At 40.2% G+C, this 18,266-nt stretch overlaps 1 protein-coding gene across 4 annotated transcripts in view; it reads left to right on the plus strand.

The window, feature by feature from the left end:
• The window catches only part of BMAL2 (basic helix-loop-helix ARNT like 2), a 101,618-nt gene that overhangs the window by 17,864 nt on the left and 65,488 nt on the right, over positions 1–18,266 (plus strand). For 2 of the 4 annotated variants that reach the window (XM_036080214.2, XM_036080218.2), the window contains exon 2: positions 1,778–1,837. The exons of 1 other annotated variant lie outside the window; for it this stretch is intronic. In XM_036080214.2, the coding sequence (XP_035936107.1) occupies positions 1,786–1,837 (52 nt within the window). In that variant the 5' untranslated portion in view covers positions 1,778–1,785. Of the gene's footprint in view, positions 1–926; positions 1,025–1,777; positions 1,838–18,266 lie in introns of those variants that run through there. One more of the 4 variants, XM_078075802.1, reaches the window with a different exon arrangement.

An 18,266-nucleotide genomic window follows, 5' to 3' on the forward strand; every position in this document is an offset into this window, starting at 1 on the left:
TTCAAAATGCTAAACCCTATATTCTTTTTATGCATGAGGATCAATCTGGTCTGGAACCAGTTAGGGGACTTTCCTGTTTCGATGTGGAACTGAAATTCTGATGAACCTTTGTTTCTTGCTTTTGCCTATACCTGGATTAGGTTATAATGCCTATGAAATGTTGGCCTTTTCCGGAATGCTCCTAGTCAGGGAAGCATTCTTCAGTGCTTATGTCACTCTGACTATATTCCGCATCACAACTGAGTGGTTTTCCATGACTCCAATTTCCTCATAGTCATAATGGGTGTTTCTCCTACCCCTTGGCTCCATTTCAAAAGTTTAGCATAGTCTGGTCTCCAGAGCTTTAACCTTTTAACCTCTCCTTCAATTCCTGCTAGACATTTGGATGTGTTGCCATTTCTGTGAAGCACTGATGTCCAAAACTGAACTTCTTCTGTTGGGAGGGAATGTGAATTAGTGACCTACTTTTGGCTTTGAGAGGATCTGAACTCTTCTACCTAATTATTGTGTGATCTTTGGCACGTGTATCAGTTTGGGTTCAACCAGAGGAACAGAACTAGTAGGAGATGTGTATATTAAGAGGTTTATTGCAAGGAATTGGCTCATGTAACTGTGAGGGCAGACTGGGCAAGACGAGAATCCACAGGCCAGGCTGTGAGGAAAGGCCGGCTAGAACTCTCAGACATAGGCTGAAGCAGCTGTCCATAGGTGGAGTGTCTTTGTCTTCTTCGGAGAAGCCTTAGCTCTGTTTTTAAGGTCTTTCAACTGATTAAATCAGACCCACCCAGATTATCTAGAATAATCTCCCTTATTAAGGTCAACTGATTACGGCCTTTGGACTTGAATCAACATCTGCTAAATACCTTCCTGGCAACACTTAGTGTTTGAGTAACTGAGGACTGTAGCCTAGCCAAGTTGACACAGCAAGAAGACCATCACAGCAAGTTACTTCACTTCTCTAAGCCTGTTTCCTCATCTGCTAAACCACCACTGGAGGGTTGTTGTGAGGATTGTATAGGATAAGGTAGGTAAAGGGTACAGTGCCTTGCACTTAAGGGTTCAGTAAAGGATTATTCTATTTGTTGTGCTGGTGGCAGTATGTGTGTGTGTGGGGGGGGTGGGTAACAGTGGTGGTAGCTGTGGTCTCACCTACAAAAGTGCCTTAATCTCCGTTTTTGTCACTTTCCTGATCATTCTGCTTCACTGCGGTGGTTGGCTTCCTAACTGGTATTCCTCCCCAAATTTCTTCTCCTCCATCTTCATTTTTTTCCCTCAAGGCTGTAATGGAAGCTTAAAGTAGCTCACTACTTTGTTGGTTCACTTGCTGCTACTTTTTCTAGCTAGATCTCAGTCTTTATTTTTCAGTTAGGCTGTTAAATTAAAATTCTCTGTTAAACTCCCTTCTTGTTGGTTCACTTGCTGCTACTTTTTCTAGCTAGATCTCAGTCTTTATTTTTCAGTTAGGCTGTTAAATTAAAGTAGCTCACTACTCTCCATCTCTGAAAAAAATCTTAACTGAAATCCAGACACACTATGTTCAATGCTTTCCTCAATGTATCCGTCAATACTACAACTCCCTTTTCCAGAAAGCCCCCACCTCCTTGCTAAAAGCTAGTGGAATAGAGGACTGCCTTCTCCAGTGGCATCAAAATTCATTCTAGTATATTCTTTTTTTTTTTTTTTAATTTCTGTAGTAATTGAGAGTGGACATGCATGAGAACTGTTTCTCCGTAGGAAGCTGTTGTATTTACTTCTTTTTCTTTCATTTAAACTGCAGTATAACACATGGCTGGGCAAATAATTGCACACCCTGAGTCTCACTGTCCTCTGCTGTCTGGTGAGTGACTTGAACAAGGTGATTTCCTTTGTTCCTTTTGCCTCCTCTTAATCTTTTATTGTAAATTAAGAAAACCAGATATCTTTTTAGGATTTTCTCCAAAAATTTTATACTAATTTTTAAGATCAAAAGCGGTTTGTTTTTTCCAGATCAAAACAGATACATAACAGGCAATACTTAAATATAGTTGAATCAAGTAATAAAAATTTACCTGGGAAAATCTTTCACGTCCCCACTCCATCAATAAGAAACAATGTGTGGGCGCGCCTGGGTGGCCTCAGTCACTTAAACATCCGGCTCTTGGTTTCGGCTTCGGTTATGATCTCAGGGTTGTGAGATGGAGCCCTGCATCAGGCTCTGGGCTTGGTGTGGAGTCTGCTTGAGATTCTCTTTCCATCTCCCTCTGCCCCTCCCCCCCCGTCAAAAAACCAAAAAACAAAAAACCTATGTGTGAACAAATGAATGCAGCTAGGAACTGTTATAGTCTATAGGAATAACATCTTTGGCATTGAATGTCACACAGGCAAGCAAATGGGCCATATTCCTCACGGCTTAACATGAGCCAGGGTGGATCTGGTTTCCTGTGGGAGGGGCCGGGGATTTCCCAGGCTTGCTCAGAGCAAAGGCATTCCAGAGCACATATGAGGTAGGATATGGATTTGCTTATATTGCAGTGTGTACTAAAAAGAGCCTTAAAATGAGCAGGTGCCCTGGACCTCATGCACAGTGTATACTGAGCCTCCCCATATCTGGTTCTGAGGGCACAGTGTTCAGAGTGGAACACAAACCAGTTGTATGGGTGTGAATGGGAGAGAGATAGGAAGTTTATGGCTTCCAAACCCTAGAATGAACTCAAAAACCTGTTCTCCAGTTTGTAGCACAACCAGGTAGAAAGGACATGGTAGGAAAGAGCTAGTGTATTCCCCTCAGCTGTGGTCCTGTCATGTCCTGCATATCATCCCAACAGTACATATTCATCAAGCTACTTTGAAGTAGACATTCTGCTGTGATATTGACCCAAAAGACTGCTCCTTCATGGAACCTAAAATCTAACAGGTCCTTCTGTGTATCCTGGAGTTCTACCAGGTATTAACCCAAGGCTGGAGTGCTGTTGGCGATGTGGTAAAATGGAGGGGAAGGACAAAATTGGGGAAAGGCAGCATTTAGGCATATCAGTGAATAAAAGCTAGTGCACAATCTTGAGGCGACGAGGAATGTGGCCCGCTCACTTGCCTGTGTGACATTTAATGCCAACAATGTTATTCCTATAGACTATAACAGTTCCCAAGTGTTTTTTTGTTTTGTTTTTAGGGCGAGATGGGGGAGGGGCTGAGGGAGAGGGAAAGAATCTTAAGCACGCTGGCATGGAGCCTGATGTGGGGCTCAATCTTATGATCCTGAGATCATGAGCTGAGCTGAAATCAAGAGTTGGCCACTTAACTGACTGGGCCACCCAGACACCCCCCCAGCCCCCCAAGTTCATTTAAGATGTGAAGCCCAACGCGATTCATGCAACCTGAATAACCTAACCCCTGAGGCTCTCTGACACCGTGCATTGTTCACAGTCTTACTCCCAGAGCGCTTTCCCCAACCCAGTTAACTCAGTTTTCCTGTCTGCTGAGTGATTCTCTGAGTCCATTCTAACCATTCAGAGCTCTTCCCTAGTGTCAACATTTTGCTTTCCGCTGTAACTCTTACTTGGGCTCTCACTTTTCCTACACTGTATTTGATCACAGCGAGTAAATTTCCAGCTGTTCTCTCTTTGGTTTTTGGTTCCACACGCCAGCCAGACATTTGGTTTGACGACGTAAATGTCATGCCGGTCACTTTTGCAGATGGCATATTTTGAGGAGGCTTTATTCAGTTTGTTAGATATAATCTGAATCCAAGAAGATGCTGTTAGGGTGGTGCCAAAGAAGATTAAATTTAACCAAAAGAAGGGCCAGTACCTAAGTATTTAAAAAAAAAAAAAAAAAGCAGAGGTATGAAAGGTAAAGAGGTAGCTTAACAACAGCCCATAGAAAAGACAGATTTAGGTTTACTCAAGGAAAGCCCTGTTCGGGAGTCAGAAGACTCACACGGCAGTCTGTCCTCCGTCAGTGTCTGGCTGTCTGAAAAAGGGCAAAGAACTTAATCCACTGTGGAACTCTTTTTCTTTCTTGGAAAAAGAGGGAGTTATATTAGACCATCTGTAATACCAGTTACAATTCTAAAATTACACTGTTGATTCATTCATTTATATAAAGGCCCAATATATGAAATAAAAGCTAATGCAGTCTTATAAATAACAACAGTATGTTAAAACATTATCAGTAAGAGTTCTGCTCTCCCCTCTGTGGGCCAGACAACTCCCGGGTGTTATGTTCTGATCATTCCACACATCAAAGGAAGTTTTTGGTTAAAGTCTGTCCAGAGAGAGCAACCACGCGAGTGACAAGACATCCTATATGGGTATTGTTTGAGGGAGTCACATGGTTTGGTTTAGGGGGGAGAAGAATTTGGGGCAAAAGTATGGGATATTATGGTTGTCAACCAAAGTTTGAGGGGTTCTGTACTATACGGACTACGTCAGATGACACCTCCTTAATGAAGCCATTATAGAGTGTGGTGACCCAGACTTCTTCAAAGACACTTTCCGTTCTAGCTTGCATTTGGGTTATTTCTCTACTTATAAGACTCAGTTATCTGAGAGCAAACGCCATGTTGTGCTCATCTTTGCATTCTCTCTAGCTTCTAACACAGTGCCTTGTACAATAATAAGTATGCAAATACTTGGCGACTGAACTGAAAACTTACTAGACTTTTTAGGTACAGGATCAATGGTTAGAAATTAAAGTGATATTTTGGTCTTCTGAGGAGTAAACTTTTCAAAGATTCAAAATGTCGTAAAATTATACGACTTATGGTGAGATAGCACACACATGCATTCACTAGAATGAATCAAATTAAGAAGGCTGACAATGTCAATTGTTGCCGAGAATGTGAAGCAACTGGAACTCTCATACACTGCTGGTGGGAATGAAACAAAAAAACACTTAGGGACACAGTTTGGCAGTTTTTCAAAAAGTTAAACATAGACCTGTCTTACAATCTAGTCATTCTACATCTAAGTACTTACTCAAGACAAATGAGAACGTTTGTCTACACCAAGACTTGTACACGAATATTTGTAGCAGCCTTGTTTACAATAGTCAAAGATTGAAAACAAGCCAAATGGCCATCACCAAGTGAATCAAATTGATAAACGAAATATGATACCCTCCCAAAGGAGTAAGCAATAAAAAGGAGGAAACCATCAATACATGCAACAACATGGATGAATCTCAAAATCATTACAGGGAAAAGAAGCCAGCTCAAAAGGGCATATATCATATCATTCTATTTACAAAATATGTAGAAAATGCCAAAAAAGTCACTCTGCCTGGGGTTGGGATAGAGGGAAGGATGGACTGCAAAGGGCATGAGGAAGTTTTTCTCCAGTTTAGTTTATATGTGTTAATTTTATGGTGGTTTTTGATATACAGAAATTTTAACCTTTTAATGTCATTTCTTTCATGGCTTTTACCTTTGGTATATCCTTCAGAAGCCCTCACTTTAAGAGAAATATTTACAGATATTTTTCTTATACCTTTTATGATTTTATTTCCCTACAGTTAACTCATTTATTCATTACAAGTTTATTTTTGATAAATAGGGGGAAGTACAGATCTAGTATTTTCTTAATAGTTAGGAATTGACCTAATACAAGTTATTCAACAATCCATCGTTTCGTCAATTATTGAGTGTGGGTGATGTGTCACGGATTGTGTTAAACTGGGAATAAAAACATGGTCCCTGCCCTTAAGGAGTTGTGTCTAGTGAAGCAGGCCAACTAGTAAAAATATAGTGAAGTAGAATAAGCTTAATAATGGTATCAATTACAAAGTGCCACCATATTACATAGAAGGGGCCCTAGTGGGATGGCAGGTTTTAGGGGCAGTGGGCAGAGAAGACTTCTTGTAGGAGTTAACATCTGACCTATGTCTTGACAGGTACGTTTGTTACTCTGATTTGGGAAATGCATTCCAGGTAAGGGACAAATAGGCCCAGGGAGGCAGAGCCATGAGGGACTGAGATATGATTGGGGAGTGTCACCCAGTACCCTATGGCCATTGCCTGGCTCATGAATGAGAGGGCAGCACAGGATGAGGCCGGTAGGCAGACTGAGCTGTGCTATGCAAGATTTCCTATTACATGGCCTCTTAAATTCAGTGGGGAGCCACAGTTGGATTTTGAGCAGTGGAAAGAAATAATTAAATCTGTTGTACAGCAATCACACTGCCAGTGGTTTGCATATTGAATAGTCTCTCATAGCACACAGCTTTTAATTCAAGCAGTCATCACAGTTTTGAATTATGTATATGATTATTGATTGTCTCACATTACCTTCTTCAGAAGGGGCGGGGGAAATTTATTTTTTACTGATTAGAGAAGGATTTTCATGTGGAAATCTGAAATGTCTGGCACTATATTTCTTTTTTTCTTTTTTTTTTTTTAAGTAGGCTCCACACCCAGCGTGGAGCCCAATGTGGGGCTTGAACTCACGATCAAGACCTGGTCGCTTAACTGACTGAGCCACACAGGCGCCCCTCTGATGCTGTATCTCTGATTTAATCTAGCTCCGCAGTCAACCTGACGGTTAATTTGACTTGGACCTTAGTTATCTTTAACATCATTCAATCTGACCATGCACAAGGGTGGAAATAGATGCACATCCGTGTCTGTTTGAATCTCATACTTTGCCATAAGCCCATTATACTCAATTCAGATAAGTAAGTAGTGTACTACCTGATATCCATCCAACAAAACTTCACAGATTCTAAAAGGCTTCAACATTTATCTCATTCTTTTTCTTTTTTCTTTTTTCTTTTTTTAAAGATTTCTTTATTTTAGAGGTGGGGAGGGAAAGGGGAGAGGTAAAGAGTCTTAGGCAGACTTGGAGGGGAGCATGGAGCCCTATGTACCCTTGGTGGATATTTTATGAAGTCCATACAGTCAGGAGGTTCTTCCCTTAGAAGAGTCCTCAGAAATCAGTACAGGTTGTCACCCCCCATGGAAAAGCAGGTGCCTTTGGCAGACTAGGGCTGTTCCCTGCCACAAACAGGCCTTTGTGGACTGTGATGCCACAGTTCTTAGAAAGCATTAAACATGGCACCTCACTAATGTTTTTGATCAATTGTCCAGTGTGGCATGTAGCTGTGGTCAAAGCCACGTGGCTGCCCCTTTCTGAAATCAGTACGCTTACCCCTCCCCCTCATCCACAAAGGGATCCGCTGTAGGCAGGTGACTCCTGTGGAAAGTTGCTTCTTAACTTTCTTTAATTCCTTGCCAACAGATCTCTCTTGCACATACAGTTTAGGACAAGGCTCAGTCTGGAATCCTGTGCATTTGATTAGAAACTCCCTGTCCCTTCTCTTTAGGAGAACATTAAATGTCCTGTGAAAGTGGCTCAGTGTTCTCATATCTTCAGCAACGTAAAGTTCACAGTATCAGCACTTTATGTTTTTATTTTTTTAGAGAGAGAGGGAGGGAGGGGATGGTGGGTGAGGGGCACAGAGAGAGGAGAGAGAGAATCTTAAGCAGGTTCCACGCCCAGTGCGGAGTCTGATGTAGGGCTCAATGTAGGGCTCGATTTCATGACCCTGAGATCATGACCTGAGTCAAAATCAAGAGTCAGACGCTTAATCAGCTGAGCCATCCAGGTGCCCCTGTTCTTTGGCTTTAAAAAACAATATAAGGTGGGAACCTGGATGACTCACTCGGTTGGGCATGGGACTCTTGATTTCAGCTCAGGTTGTGATTTCAGGGTCCTGAGATTGAGCCCCAGTCTACTTCTCTCCCTCTCCCCCTGCCGCCTTGCTCATGTGCTCTCTCTCTCTCTCTAAAAGAAATAAATCTTAAAAAAAAAAAAAACAATATAAGGAGGGCTGCATCCATGACTCTTTAATATTGGTATAAATTTATCCTTTCAAAGAAATGCCCAAGGCTTGTGAATGACACAGAATTTTTGTGGTATATTTATTTTTTTCTGAATTAAAAAAGTAGTATGTGTTAATTGTAGAAAATTTGAAAAATTTTATTTTCAAATTTTAAATTAAAGAAAATATAAATGTATTAACCATATATTTTATTTTCTGTATTCTGATGCTTTGCGATATGGAGCCTGCTTCTCCTAGGATTTAACCCAATTCTAGAGATAGTAAACAACTTGCCTATGAGTGCACTTTTCAAATTCAAACCAACCAATCCAGAGGCTGTACCCCAACTACCTCTTTTTTTTTTTTTTTTTTTTTTGACATCTCACACTCTAGGCTATTATCCAGCTGTCCTAATTGTTCCTGGGCCAGGTAAACAGACAACTAAGGACAGTCCCTTTGTCCACAGCCTGCTGAAATTATTCAAACTAGCCAGTCCTAAGCCTCTATAGCCTGCCCACCTGTTCTTTCCACACCGCCCCCCCCCCCCGCACACACATAAAATACAATAAAGGTTCTTGCCCACAGATACCTTCTCTCCCTCTTCTGCCTGACTGACCCTGGTGCTTCCCCCATGTGCCCCCCACTTTCTCTATGGTATGGCATGACCCCTCCTCTTGGGAACTTAAGTAATAGTCTGCCATTTTGTTGGCATCATTTCCTGATCTGTTGGCTTTACCCCAAATTTTTCCTATTAATATATTTTAAAACAAGAACAAAAAACATAAAATTTAATATTCTACATAGTATTTACCATTTCATAAATAATTTGGAAACATTGTATTTAAAGTCTGTATAGTAGGCCATGGGGCACCTGGGTGGCTCGGGGCTGTGAGATGGAGCCCCGCGTTGGGCTCCATGTTCAGCAGGGGATTCTCTCCCTCTGTCCCTCCCTGCACTCACACTCTTTCTCTCTCTAAAATCTTTTTCTTAAAAAAAGAAGGGCTGTATAGTAGTCCATCCCATGATTACACTTAGTTTTTTAGTTCCCTTGTTTGTTGATACCTTTAGGTTGTTTTCAGTTTACACTGTTGAAATATTTTAATAAATTTCTATGTACAAAAGTCTTTATATCTTTAATAATTTTAGGATAAACTCAGAGAAATAGAATTGCTGGGTCAAAGGATAGAAGTATCCTATGTCCCTTTATAGAACTTTCCAAATTGCCTTTTAGAAAAGTTATATCAATTGTTGTTCCCACTAGAGATATATGAAACTCTGAGAATCTGTATTCTTACCTCTTCTCCAAGGCTCCTTTGCCAGTAAACAATTTATCAAGATTGATCAATTTGATAGGGGGAAGTATCTCTTTTTTTACTTCAGTAATTCTCAGGTTATTTGTAATGTGGTCAGCCTGATTGTGAAGGAACTGATGATCAGGGAGTTGTAGAAGCCAATCACTCTCTTGTGTATTTCAGAACTAGGAGAGGAGGTTGGTATTATTTGAGCCTTCTTGCCATTTTCAGAAATGATTCCCCACTGTCACTTAATTAGTTTTCATTTAGGTTTGCTGTTCGTTTCACCCTCTTCTATCCTTATTTTAATCACCTATCTCTGGGATGTTACCTCTGTATATTCTTAGACTTTTTCCTCTCCTGTCTACTCCCTGATGTCATCCTAGGTAACTTTGGTCTTTCTTCTCTTTTCCACATGTTCTGTCTTCACGTCCCTGCAGCACCCCCTGGGGCACATCTTATGTTGACCCTCGAATCAGCTGGAAATTCTTTACCTATGAATCCCCAAGTCTGAACTTCTCCCTGCTCTTACTTATACAAACATTCCAACCACCTGCCTGTTCTTTCAGCTCCTTCTGGGTGTCTCTTGCTTTCCTACCTAGCCTGTACTCTGTGACGGACCATTTTACTACAATGCAGACATCATTTATTTGTCCTTTGACCTTCTGCATACTTCCCTGGCAAGGGACTGACTTTGGGCAAGTGAAACCGTCTATTTTCTCTGCTTTGATTCTCCAGCTGTTGTGTAATCATGGACAAACTCACGTGCCAGCAAAGCTCCACATCCACGGCATCTAGGAGTGTATGGTTTCTCCTTTACCATTTGGAACTCAAAGAAAGGAACAGAGTCTTAAAGTAAAAATTAACAGAGAAAATAAGGCTAAATGTGTTTTTGTTTATGAAGTCTGAGATAGTTATACTTTGACCCAGGGTCTTCTACCTGTGTTTCTTTCTCACCATATCTGAGCCTTCCTCTCCTAAGAAGCATCCTCAGGACTTACCTTTTAGATATTCTTTTTTTTTTTTTTTAAGATTTTATTATTTATTTGCATGAGAATGAAAGCGAGAGAGATCACGGAGTGAGAGGGAGAAGCAGAGTACCAGTTGAGCAGAGAGCCCGATGCGGGGCTCCATCCTAGGACCTCGGGATCATGACCTGAGCCAAAGGCAGGTGCTTAACCGACAGAGCCATTCAGGTGCCCCATCTTTTAGATATTCTTGCTACTTTTGACGTCATGGCCAAGAGAATAAAATTTCCTCCGTACATAGGAGAGATTGATCCTTCTGTGGTGTTTCAACATCATATCTGGGATAGGTGGTGGTGGATCCACAGGTGGGATCCTGATCCCCACTTGAAAGGGTTTTTGGCTTTCTCTGTCTGTGCTTGGCATCAAAGCCTTATTTTCCCGGCCCAGCTGGAACGGGTTCAGAGTACGGCTCTGAGTGCAAGCTTCATTACAGAAATAAATAGGAATCCAGGTAAGAAGCCAGCCATTCTGGTTGGGAAAGGTGGATGCATTAGGATGAAAGTTGTAGCTTTTAATAGGAAGACTAACTCCTAGTAGGGAGGACAGTGCAGACGGTACCCCCTCCCTTGTGAGGCTTGCCCATGAAATGAAGGGGGCTGAGATGCAGCGCTAAGCCACTTCATTAGCTCTCTGTTACCTGGAAATAAAGCTCCGACTCCTCAGTGGGACATCCAGGGCCCTCTGGGAACAACTTTTCCAGCTTGATTTCCTAATGTTTCACACTGTACCCAGCCATACTGATGTACTTGCTGTTCCCCAACAGTCCACATATGTATTCCTTTTTCTTGCTCAGTTGTATGTATGTATTACAAAAGTAAGACACAATACTTACGCAATTTTGGAACAATACAGAAGAGTAGAACAGGAAAAAATCCTTTGATTGGCCATTCAGACAAAACACCTGAAAACATTTCACTGTGTCTCCTTCTAGGTTTTTTTTCTCCCCTGCATATACATTTTCTTTGTTTCTTGTTTTTATGTAGTCTCTGTCTTTCATCCTGCTTTTTTTTTTAAAGATTTTATTTATTTATTTGACACAGAGAGAGAGACAGCGAGAGCGGGAACACAAGCAGGGGGAGTGGGTAGAGGGAGAAGCAGGGAGCCCGCCGAGCAGGGAGCCAGATGCGGGGCTCGATCCCAGGACCTTGGGATCATGACCTGAGCCAAAGGCAGACAGCTTAATGACTGAGCTACCCAGGCGTCCCTTTCATCCTGCTTTTTAAAGTAAACATTACATACCCATTTTCCAGGTTCATAAAACTCAGATGCATCATTTTCATTTTATGTTATTCTTTATCAACAATAGCAGTTTATTTCTCACAATTCTGCGACTGGAAGTATGAGGGTTCCAGCAGAGTCAGGTCCTGGAGAGGACGCTTTTCTGGTTACAAACTTCCTACTGCAGCAAGAGAATGAGCTAGCTCTCTGGCGTCTGGATACGGGCACTAATTCATTCATGAGGGCTCCACCCTCAGACCCTAAATACCTCCCAAAGGCCCTAGCTCCAAATACCATCACACTGGGGATTAGATTTTAACATATGAATGGGGTTGTTGCAGGAGCATAGTCAGGTAGTATCGAGGTGCAAGGGTGTGGGGTCCCTCTGTCCCTCTGTTGGGTCTGCAACTGAGGTGAGGAGTGGTAGGGCATCAGAGCACCTGCTGAACCTCCCGACTCTGTTATTGTGAGGTTTCCCACTAATTCTTACAGGGGCGAATACCAAGTAAAGCTTTGCTTCAAAAGCAGTAACTGAATGGAGATACAAGAAGATAAACACTTTCCTAGAATATAACTTAGAATTGCTTCTTGGTCTTCCTTCATCCAAGCCGTACCATTCACCGAAGATGTTGCACTTTGCAGCAAACAGAAAGGAGTAGCGGAGATTCCACCAATACAACCCTCTTATCGTGGGGATAGACATTAAACGTCATTTTTTTTTTTGACCTACAAAAACAGAATGCCAATTTATTAGTGGATGCAAAATATCTCTATCCGAAGGCCTTGTGTGGGCATCCACATGGTGTCCTTTATTTCTCTCCCTGTATGTAGATCCACATAAAAACCCTGCTTTTAAATCCAAATTCTCCTCCTCTGCCAAGGTCACTGAGGCTGAAATCATGGGAAAACCAGGTTTTCATGGGAGCCATTTTTCTGTAATAGTAAGGTATGTGTTAGCGTCTGAAATTGAATACTTTTCAAAAATAGTGGCAGTATGAAGGGTCTGTCGACACATTCTTAGAACAGATGGGAATTTGGAAAATGATACACTTAGGCCCCTATATCTTACTATCTCCTTTTTATCCCTATTTTGAGTAAGATACTTTGCTGGCTTCAGAGATGAATCTGGCTAAATATCTGTTCCTCTTCAGGGTTTGGTGGGATGTTTGGATCGACAACTCAAGAAAGGTGGTCCCTGGGAGACTCTTTCCTGCCTTTTCTAATCATGGTAAAAAATTCAGAGGTAAATAAATCTTGAGGGACTTTCATGAAATCTCAATGAATCGAAGCCTCATCCTTATTGAATTTTCTAGATAACCTGTGTTTCTGCATGGTGAATAATGATCTGGGGATCTGGTTTCTGGTCAGATAGGTCAATTTAGCGTATGTTTTGTTTCATATGTGAGAAGGTAAAATTTACTTTGAAAAAGTCCAATTTTACCCATCAGACTTGTATCCGGAGACACATTTTCTAAAACTTGACTCTGATATGTATTCATTGATTCAACAACTTAACGTCATTGTTAATGATGGCATAGGATCTTACTGAATGCATTTATTTTGCCACCTGTTCATGATGTTCTCTTAGCTTGAAAAAATGCTGTTGTTACTCCCTCCCCCCAAATAGAATTAAGTGTTCTTCCGTCTGTGTTCTTGTAGCGTAAACTCATACCTGTCTCTAGATCTAATTTCACCTACACGTGCACAAACATATTCAGGATTATAAGCTTCTTGACAGCAGGTTACATTAGGCTTTTAATACATACTATGAAATAATAGAGTATTTTTAATCTCTCCTGAGCAAAAGCCTTTTCATAATTTGTGTATAGTACCACCTATAGATGGTCTTTGTTCTTGAATAGTACCAATTAGTACTTTATTATGTGACTAAGCATCTTACATATGTCAGTGATTATCTTACAATAATTTGTCAGTGATAAACGGTTTTTGATTTTCTCTTGTAACGCTTTACCACAAACCTATACAACAATTGCCGCTTGTTGTTCTAGAAAGCTACTTCAGATTGCCAAGTCCCATGTCACACCGTACCTTTTTTCCAACAATCAAGTGTATTTTTCCCTCTGTGGGGAAAAAATTGGTAAAAATGAAGTAATGGAAGGAAGTAGGCCAATTCATTTGTGAAATAGGTATAGCGGGGAACCGCATATTCCTTATTGTGGGAATTTTATCATTTCCAGCAATCTAGGAGGTCGAATCTGTTAGTTCGGATATCACATCTCTTTCAGCTTCTCTTTTGCATGTCTGGGGGTGATGAAATGAAATGCAGTTCATTCTTTCAACAAACCCTATTATGTGTCAGGCACTGTGCTAGGATTTGGGGAGAAGAGAAAAAATGGTTCTCAAAACTATCCATATTGGAGCTTATAGCAGATCTCCTAAATCTTCTGCCTCTTCTGTTGAGTCTATGAGCTGAACACCTTTTGGAATCCTGAAGAGCAGGATCTCAATGAAGCAATAAAAAGTACCGGAAGCAATAAAATTGAAAAGTGTGGGCATTTAGCACTGAGTAGAACACAGCATCACTTTTGTGGCATTCTTGACAAAAGTTCATAACCTGAATTTAGTTATGAGTGAATATAAGACAAGCTTCAACTGGGTGACCTTCTATATGACTGGCCGGTACCCTTCAAAACCTCAAGGACAAAAGAAGACTGAGGAACTGTTACAATTTAAAGGAAACCGAAGACATATAACAGACCCTAAATATTTCATGTGATCCTGGATTGGATCCTGGACCAGAAGAAGGACATTAGGGGGGCAATTAGCAACATTTGAATATTCCTTGTCTTGAGGTTAAGTAAGACATTACCATTTGGGTAATGTGATTCGGGGCATGGATTCTCAGAAATTAAGAAGCAAATGTTTACATTGCACAACTTGTTTTTAACACAAAGTTATTCATAGGTTAATTTATATTTTATATAAATTTTAACATAGAGCACACTACTGCAATGAAGGTAGGTAGTGGGACCAAGTTTGTAAGTTGTATGAAAAATACATTTTTTCCATCCTGCCATCGCCTGCCTGTGAATGTGTGTGTGCTTATGTGTATGGGTAGATGTATATTTTCTTTCAAGCACAATGTCAGATTCTAAATTTGAACCCTTTATAACTATGAGCCTAAACCAAAGGGCTGTTTGTTTTCCCCTGCTTAGGATTCCCAAGCAGCTGCTCATTTCCCCCAATTTATTTTCATCTTTGAGGAACTGATACTAAATGGCAGACCTTTAAAATATTGTTACATTGATGACCATCACCAGGGAGATACATGTAGAATGGAGTGAGATGTAATGCTAATGTCATTTTAAATAAACCACAGAACCTCCTTTATAAAAGACAAGCATACTGTCTTTGTTCAGTCTAAATTGTGAATTATTTTATTGAGTTAAATAAAATGTATTACCCAACTCTACATCAAAAAACCCAACAATCCAATTAAAAAATGGGCAGAGAACATGTTAGGAGTTGGGGAAGAGACAGTAAAATATCCCCCAAACTGAGAAGACACTTTGAGACTGGAAAATGAAGGAGGCCACTCCGTAGAGTTTACACAGAATTTTATTCAAGTAACTGACTGACACAGAGGAGATCAGGCAGAAGACGATCCATGGCAGCTGCATAGCTATTCTCCATGAAGTCCAGACCTTAGTCCACAGATTTTATAGAGCGAGGGGACACGCAGAAGGGCACTGTAGTAGGACCAAAGGGTTCACATGCACCTCAAAGGGCTTGCATGCACCTAGTTGACAGCTACCCTTTAATTAGATCTTGTGGCATCACCTGTGCATCAGGAAAGAAGGAAGACTATGTTATCTCTAACAGATTCCTGGGAGGCCAAAATAAAGCCTCCCCCCATCCTGGCCTTGGTGGGCATCTCTAAGGTATGTATATTAATCTCCAACGGGCCCAGAACACACAGCCCTAGGAGACGTCATTGAGCAAACATGAGCAAGATGGAGGCCCAAGGTGGAGTCAGTATTGTCAGCACTCCTACAGAACTTGAATAGACATTTTTCCAAAGACCTCCAGATGGCCAACTGACACATGAAAAGATGCTCAATATCACTAATCATCAAGGAAAGAAATGCAAATCAAAACCACAATGAGATATCACGTCACACCTGTCAGGAATGGCTAAAATCGAAAGACAAGAAATAACAAGTTTGGTGAGGGTGTGGAGAAAAAGGAACCCTTGTGCACTGTTGGTGGGAACATAAATTGGTACAGCCATTGTGGAAAACAGTATAGAGGTTCCTGAAAAAATTAAAAACCGAATGATTCCTGTACTGGGTACTTACCCAAAGAAAATGAAAACACTGGTTTGAAGAGATATATGCACCCCTATGTTTATTGCAGCATTATTTATAATAGCCAAGATATAGAAACAACCCAAGTGTTCATTGATAAATGAGTGGATAGGAAGATGTGGTGAATATGTATACACACGCAGCCATAAAAAAGGATGAGATCTTGCTATTTGCGACAACATGGACGGACCTAGAGGGTATTATGATAAGTGAAATAAGTCAGATTGAGAAAGATAAATACCATACAGTTTCATTCATATGGATCTAAAAAACAAAATAAGCGAATAAACAAAAAGCAAAACCAGACCTATAAATACAGAGGACAAACTGATGGTTGCCAGAGAGAAGGCAGTTGGGTGAATGGGCGAAATAGGTAAAGAGGAGTGGGAGATACAGGCTTCCAGTTATGGAATGAATAAGTTACAGTAATAAAAGGTACAGCATAGGGAATATAGTCAATGGTATTATAATAGCATTGTATGGGGACAGATGGTAGCTACACTTAGGGTGAGCATAGCATGATGTATAGAGATGTTGAATCACTATGTTGTACACCTGAAACTAATGCAATATTGCATGTCAACTCTACAGGCACAAATAAACTTTTTTAGAAAGTAGGAAAATAGTATTATAGAAATGTATTAATAAAGTGTTATTTTTCTGGAAAAAAATGGATTTTCACCATTGAGAAGTGACAACTTGAAGAAAGAATATCAAAATATTAAAGCATATACCTTCAAAATGAGTTATATAAAAGCAGAATTAATTTTCAATTCCTAACACATGGTCTCCTAAATAAGTATATGTGGATGCTGAAAGTAAATTGGTAGGTTAAAAATGAAATCTTCACTCTTTAAATTATGATTCACCTTCTAACAAATAAAGATCTACTACATGAAGGCTGAATTGTTTCCAAAGAACAGATCTTTTCATCCAGAACTAATTAGTCCCACTAACCCGTATTTTCCTTTTGTTTACAGAAAACCCTCTGCTTTGAATACACTTCTACTGACATAGCAAACTTAAACTTGATGGAACATAGCTAATTATGGGGCAATACTCCCCCACTCATTAGGGAACATACAAATAAAGACCCTTAGAGCTTTAGGTTTTGATTTTTGTGAAAAGAACATTATTTTGCAGCCTAAAGAAGGTCTATTTCTTATTTTAAAGGTTAGGGAGTAGGATTGAAATGTGGAGATCATGCTTTCTAGAATGAGAGGCAAAAAAAAAAAAAACTTTATTTTTGTTTTGAACTTATGCGAGGGAAACAGTGTGCTTGTGTTGGAGGATTGGAGGTGGGTGGGAAGAGTCTGGTATTATATATACACCAGGGTGAACTCTGGTTCAGTGTTGATGAATTTTTCCTATTGATTTGTCATTTATTGTAAGAAACTCCCCACATTTTTCTGTGGAGACAGATGGTGTTCTGCCATTCAAAGTCCATTGGATTGAAGTCTGGAAGCTGAAATCAAAATTAATCTCATGTGGTATCTGGTGATCCTGAATCCTTCCCATTAAGAGAATCTAAGCCTAGAAGTCTTTGAATATCATAAATCAGAAACTGAATTCCCAGGTGGCCAAAAATCTTTGATAAAATTATCCTCCCCACTTCTTTATTGTGAAATGTACTGTAACTTACAAAAGATTGTAAAAGTTATATGTGTAGTTTAAAGAATTAAAAAAATCTGTGAACTCACATTGGGATGAAGAAATAGAACATGAATTCTTAGAAGCCTGTGTGTGTCCTTCACTGATTGCATCCAGATGCACCTTTTCTTCTCCAGGGAGAATTCTGACTTTTGTGTTAACTATTCCTTTACTTTTCTATATAGTGTGGCAAACCTCTATAGATATTGCTAAAAAATATTGATTAGTTTTACTGATTTTTGAACTTTATATAAATTTTTTTTTTTTTTAAATTGTGCTGTGGGATGCCTGGGTGGCTCAGTTGGTTAAGCCTTGGACTGTTGATTTCTGCTCAGGTCATGATCTTGGCGTTGTGAGATGGAGCCCCATGTCGGGCTGCACTGGGCGTGGAGCCTGCCTGGGATTCTCTCTCTCCCTCTGCCCCCCCCCATCTTTTTTTAAAATTAAAAATAAAGTGCTGTGTGTTTTTAGCTATGAGTTTTTTTCCCCCAGAATCACTAGTTTGAGATTCATCCATGTTGATATCAGTACTTCATTCATTGTTACTGCCATTAGTATTTCATTTAGTAAATAAACAATCCATCTGTTGGAGATTTAGTTTCCAGTTTTCTCAGGTTTTTATTTTTGTTCTTCAGTTACAAGCAGTGCTGCTAATGCATTTCTTGTATATGTCTCCTAATATGCATGGAGTTTTTCCTATGTACCTAGGACTGGAATGCTGAATCACTTGTTATATGGAATATTCAACTTTTTTAGGTAATACATAAATGGCTTCCAAAGTGGTTGTAGCAATTTATGTTCCCACCAGCAAAGCAGAAAACTTCCCATTCCTTCACATCTTCACTTACACTTGGTGTCCTCAAACTTTTCCATTGTAGCTGTGGGATGGGTATACCACTATAGTTTACTTTGGATCTTCCTAATTGCTAAGAATTCTGCTTTGAATGTGTTATTTG

The sequence above is a fragment of the Halichoerus grypus genome, chromosome 6 (genome assembly GCF_964656455.1).
Source record: "Halichoerus grypus chromosome 6, mHalGry1.hap1.1, whole genome shotgun sequence".
In the NCBI taxonomy this organism is placed as follows: Eukaryota; Metazoa; Chordata; class Mammalia; order Carnivora; family Phocidae; genus Halichoerus; species Halichoerus grypus.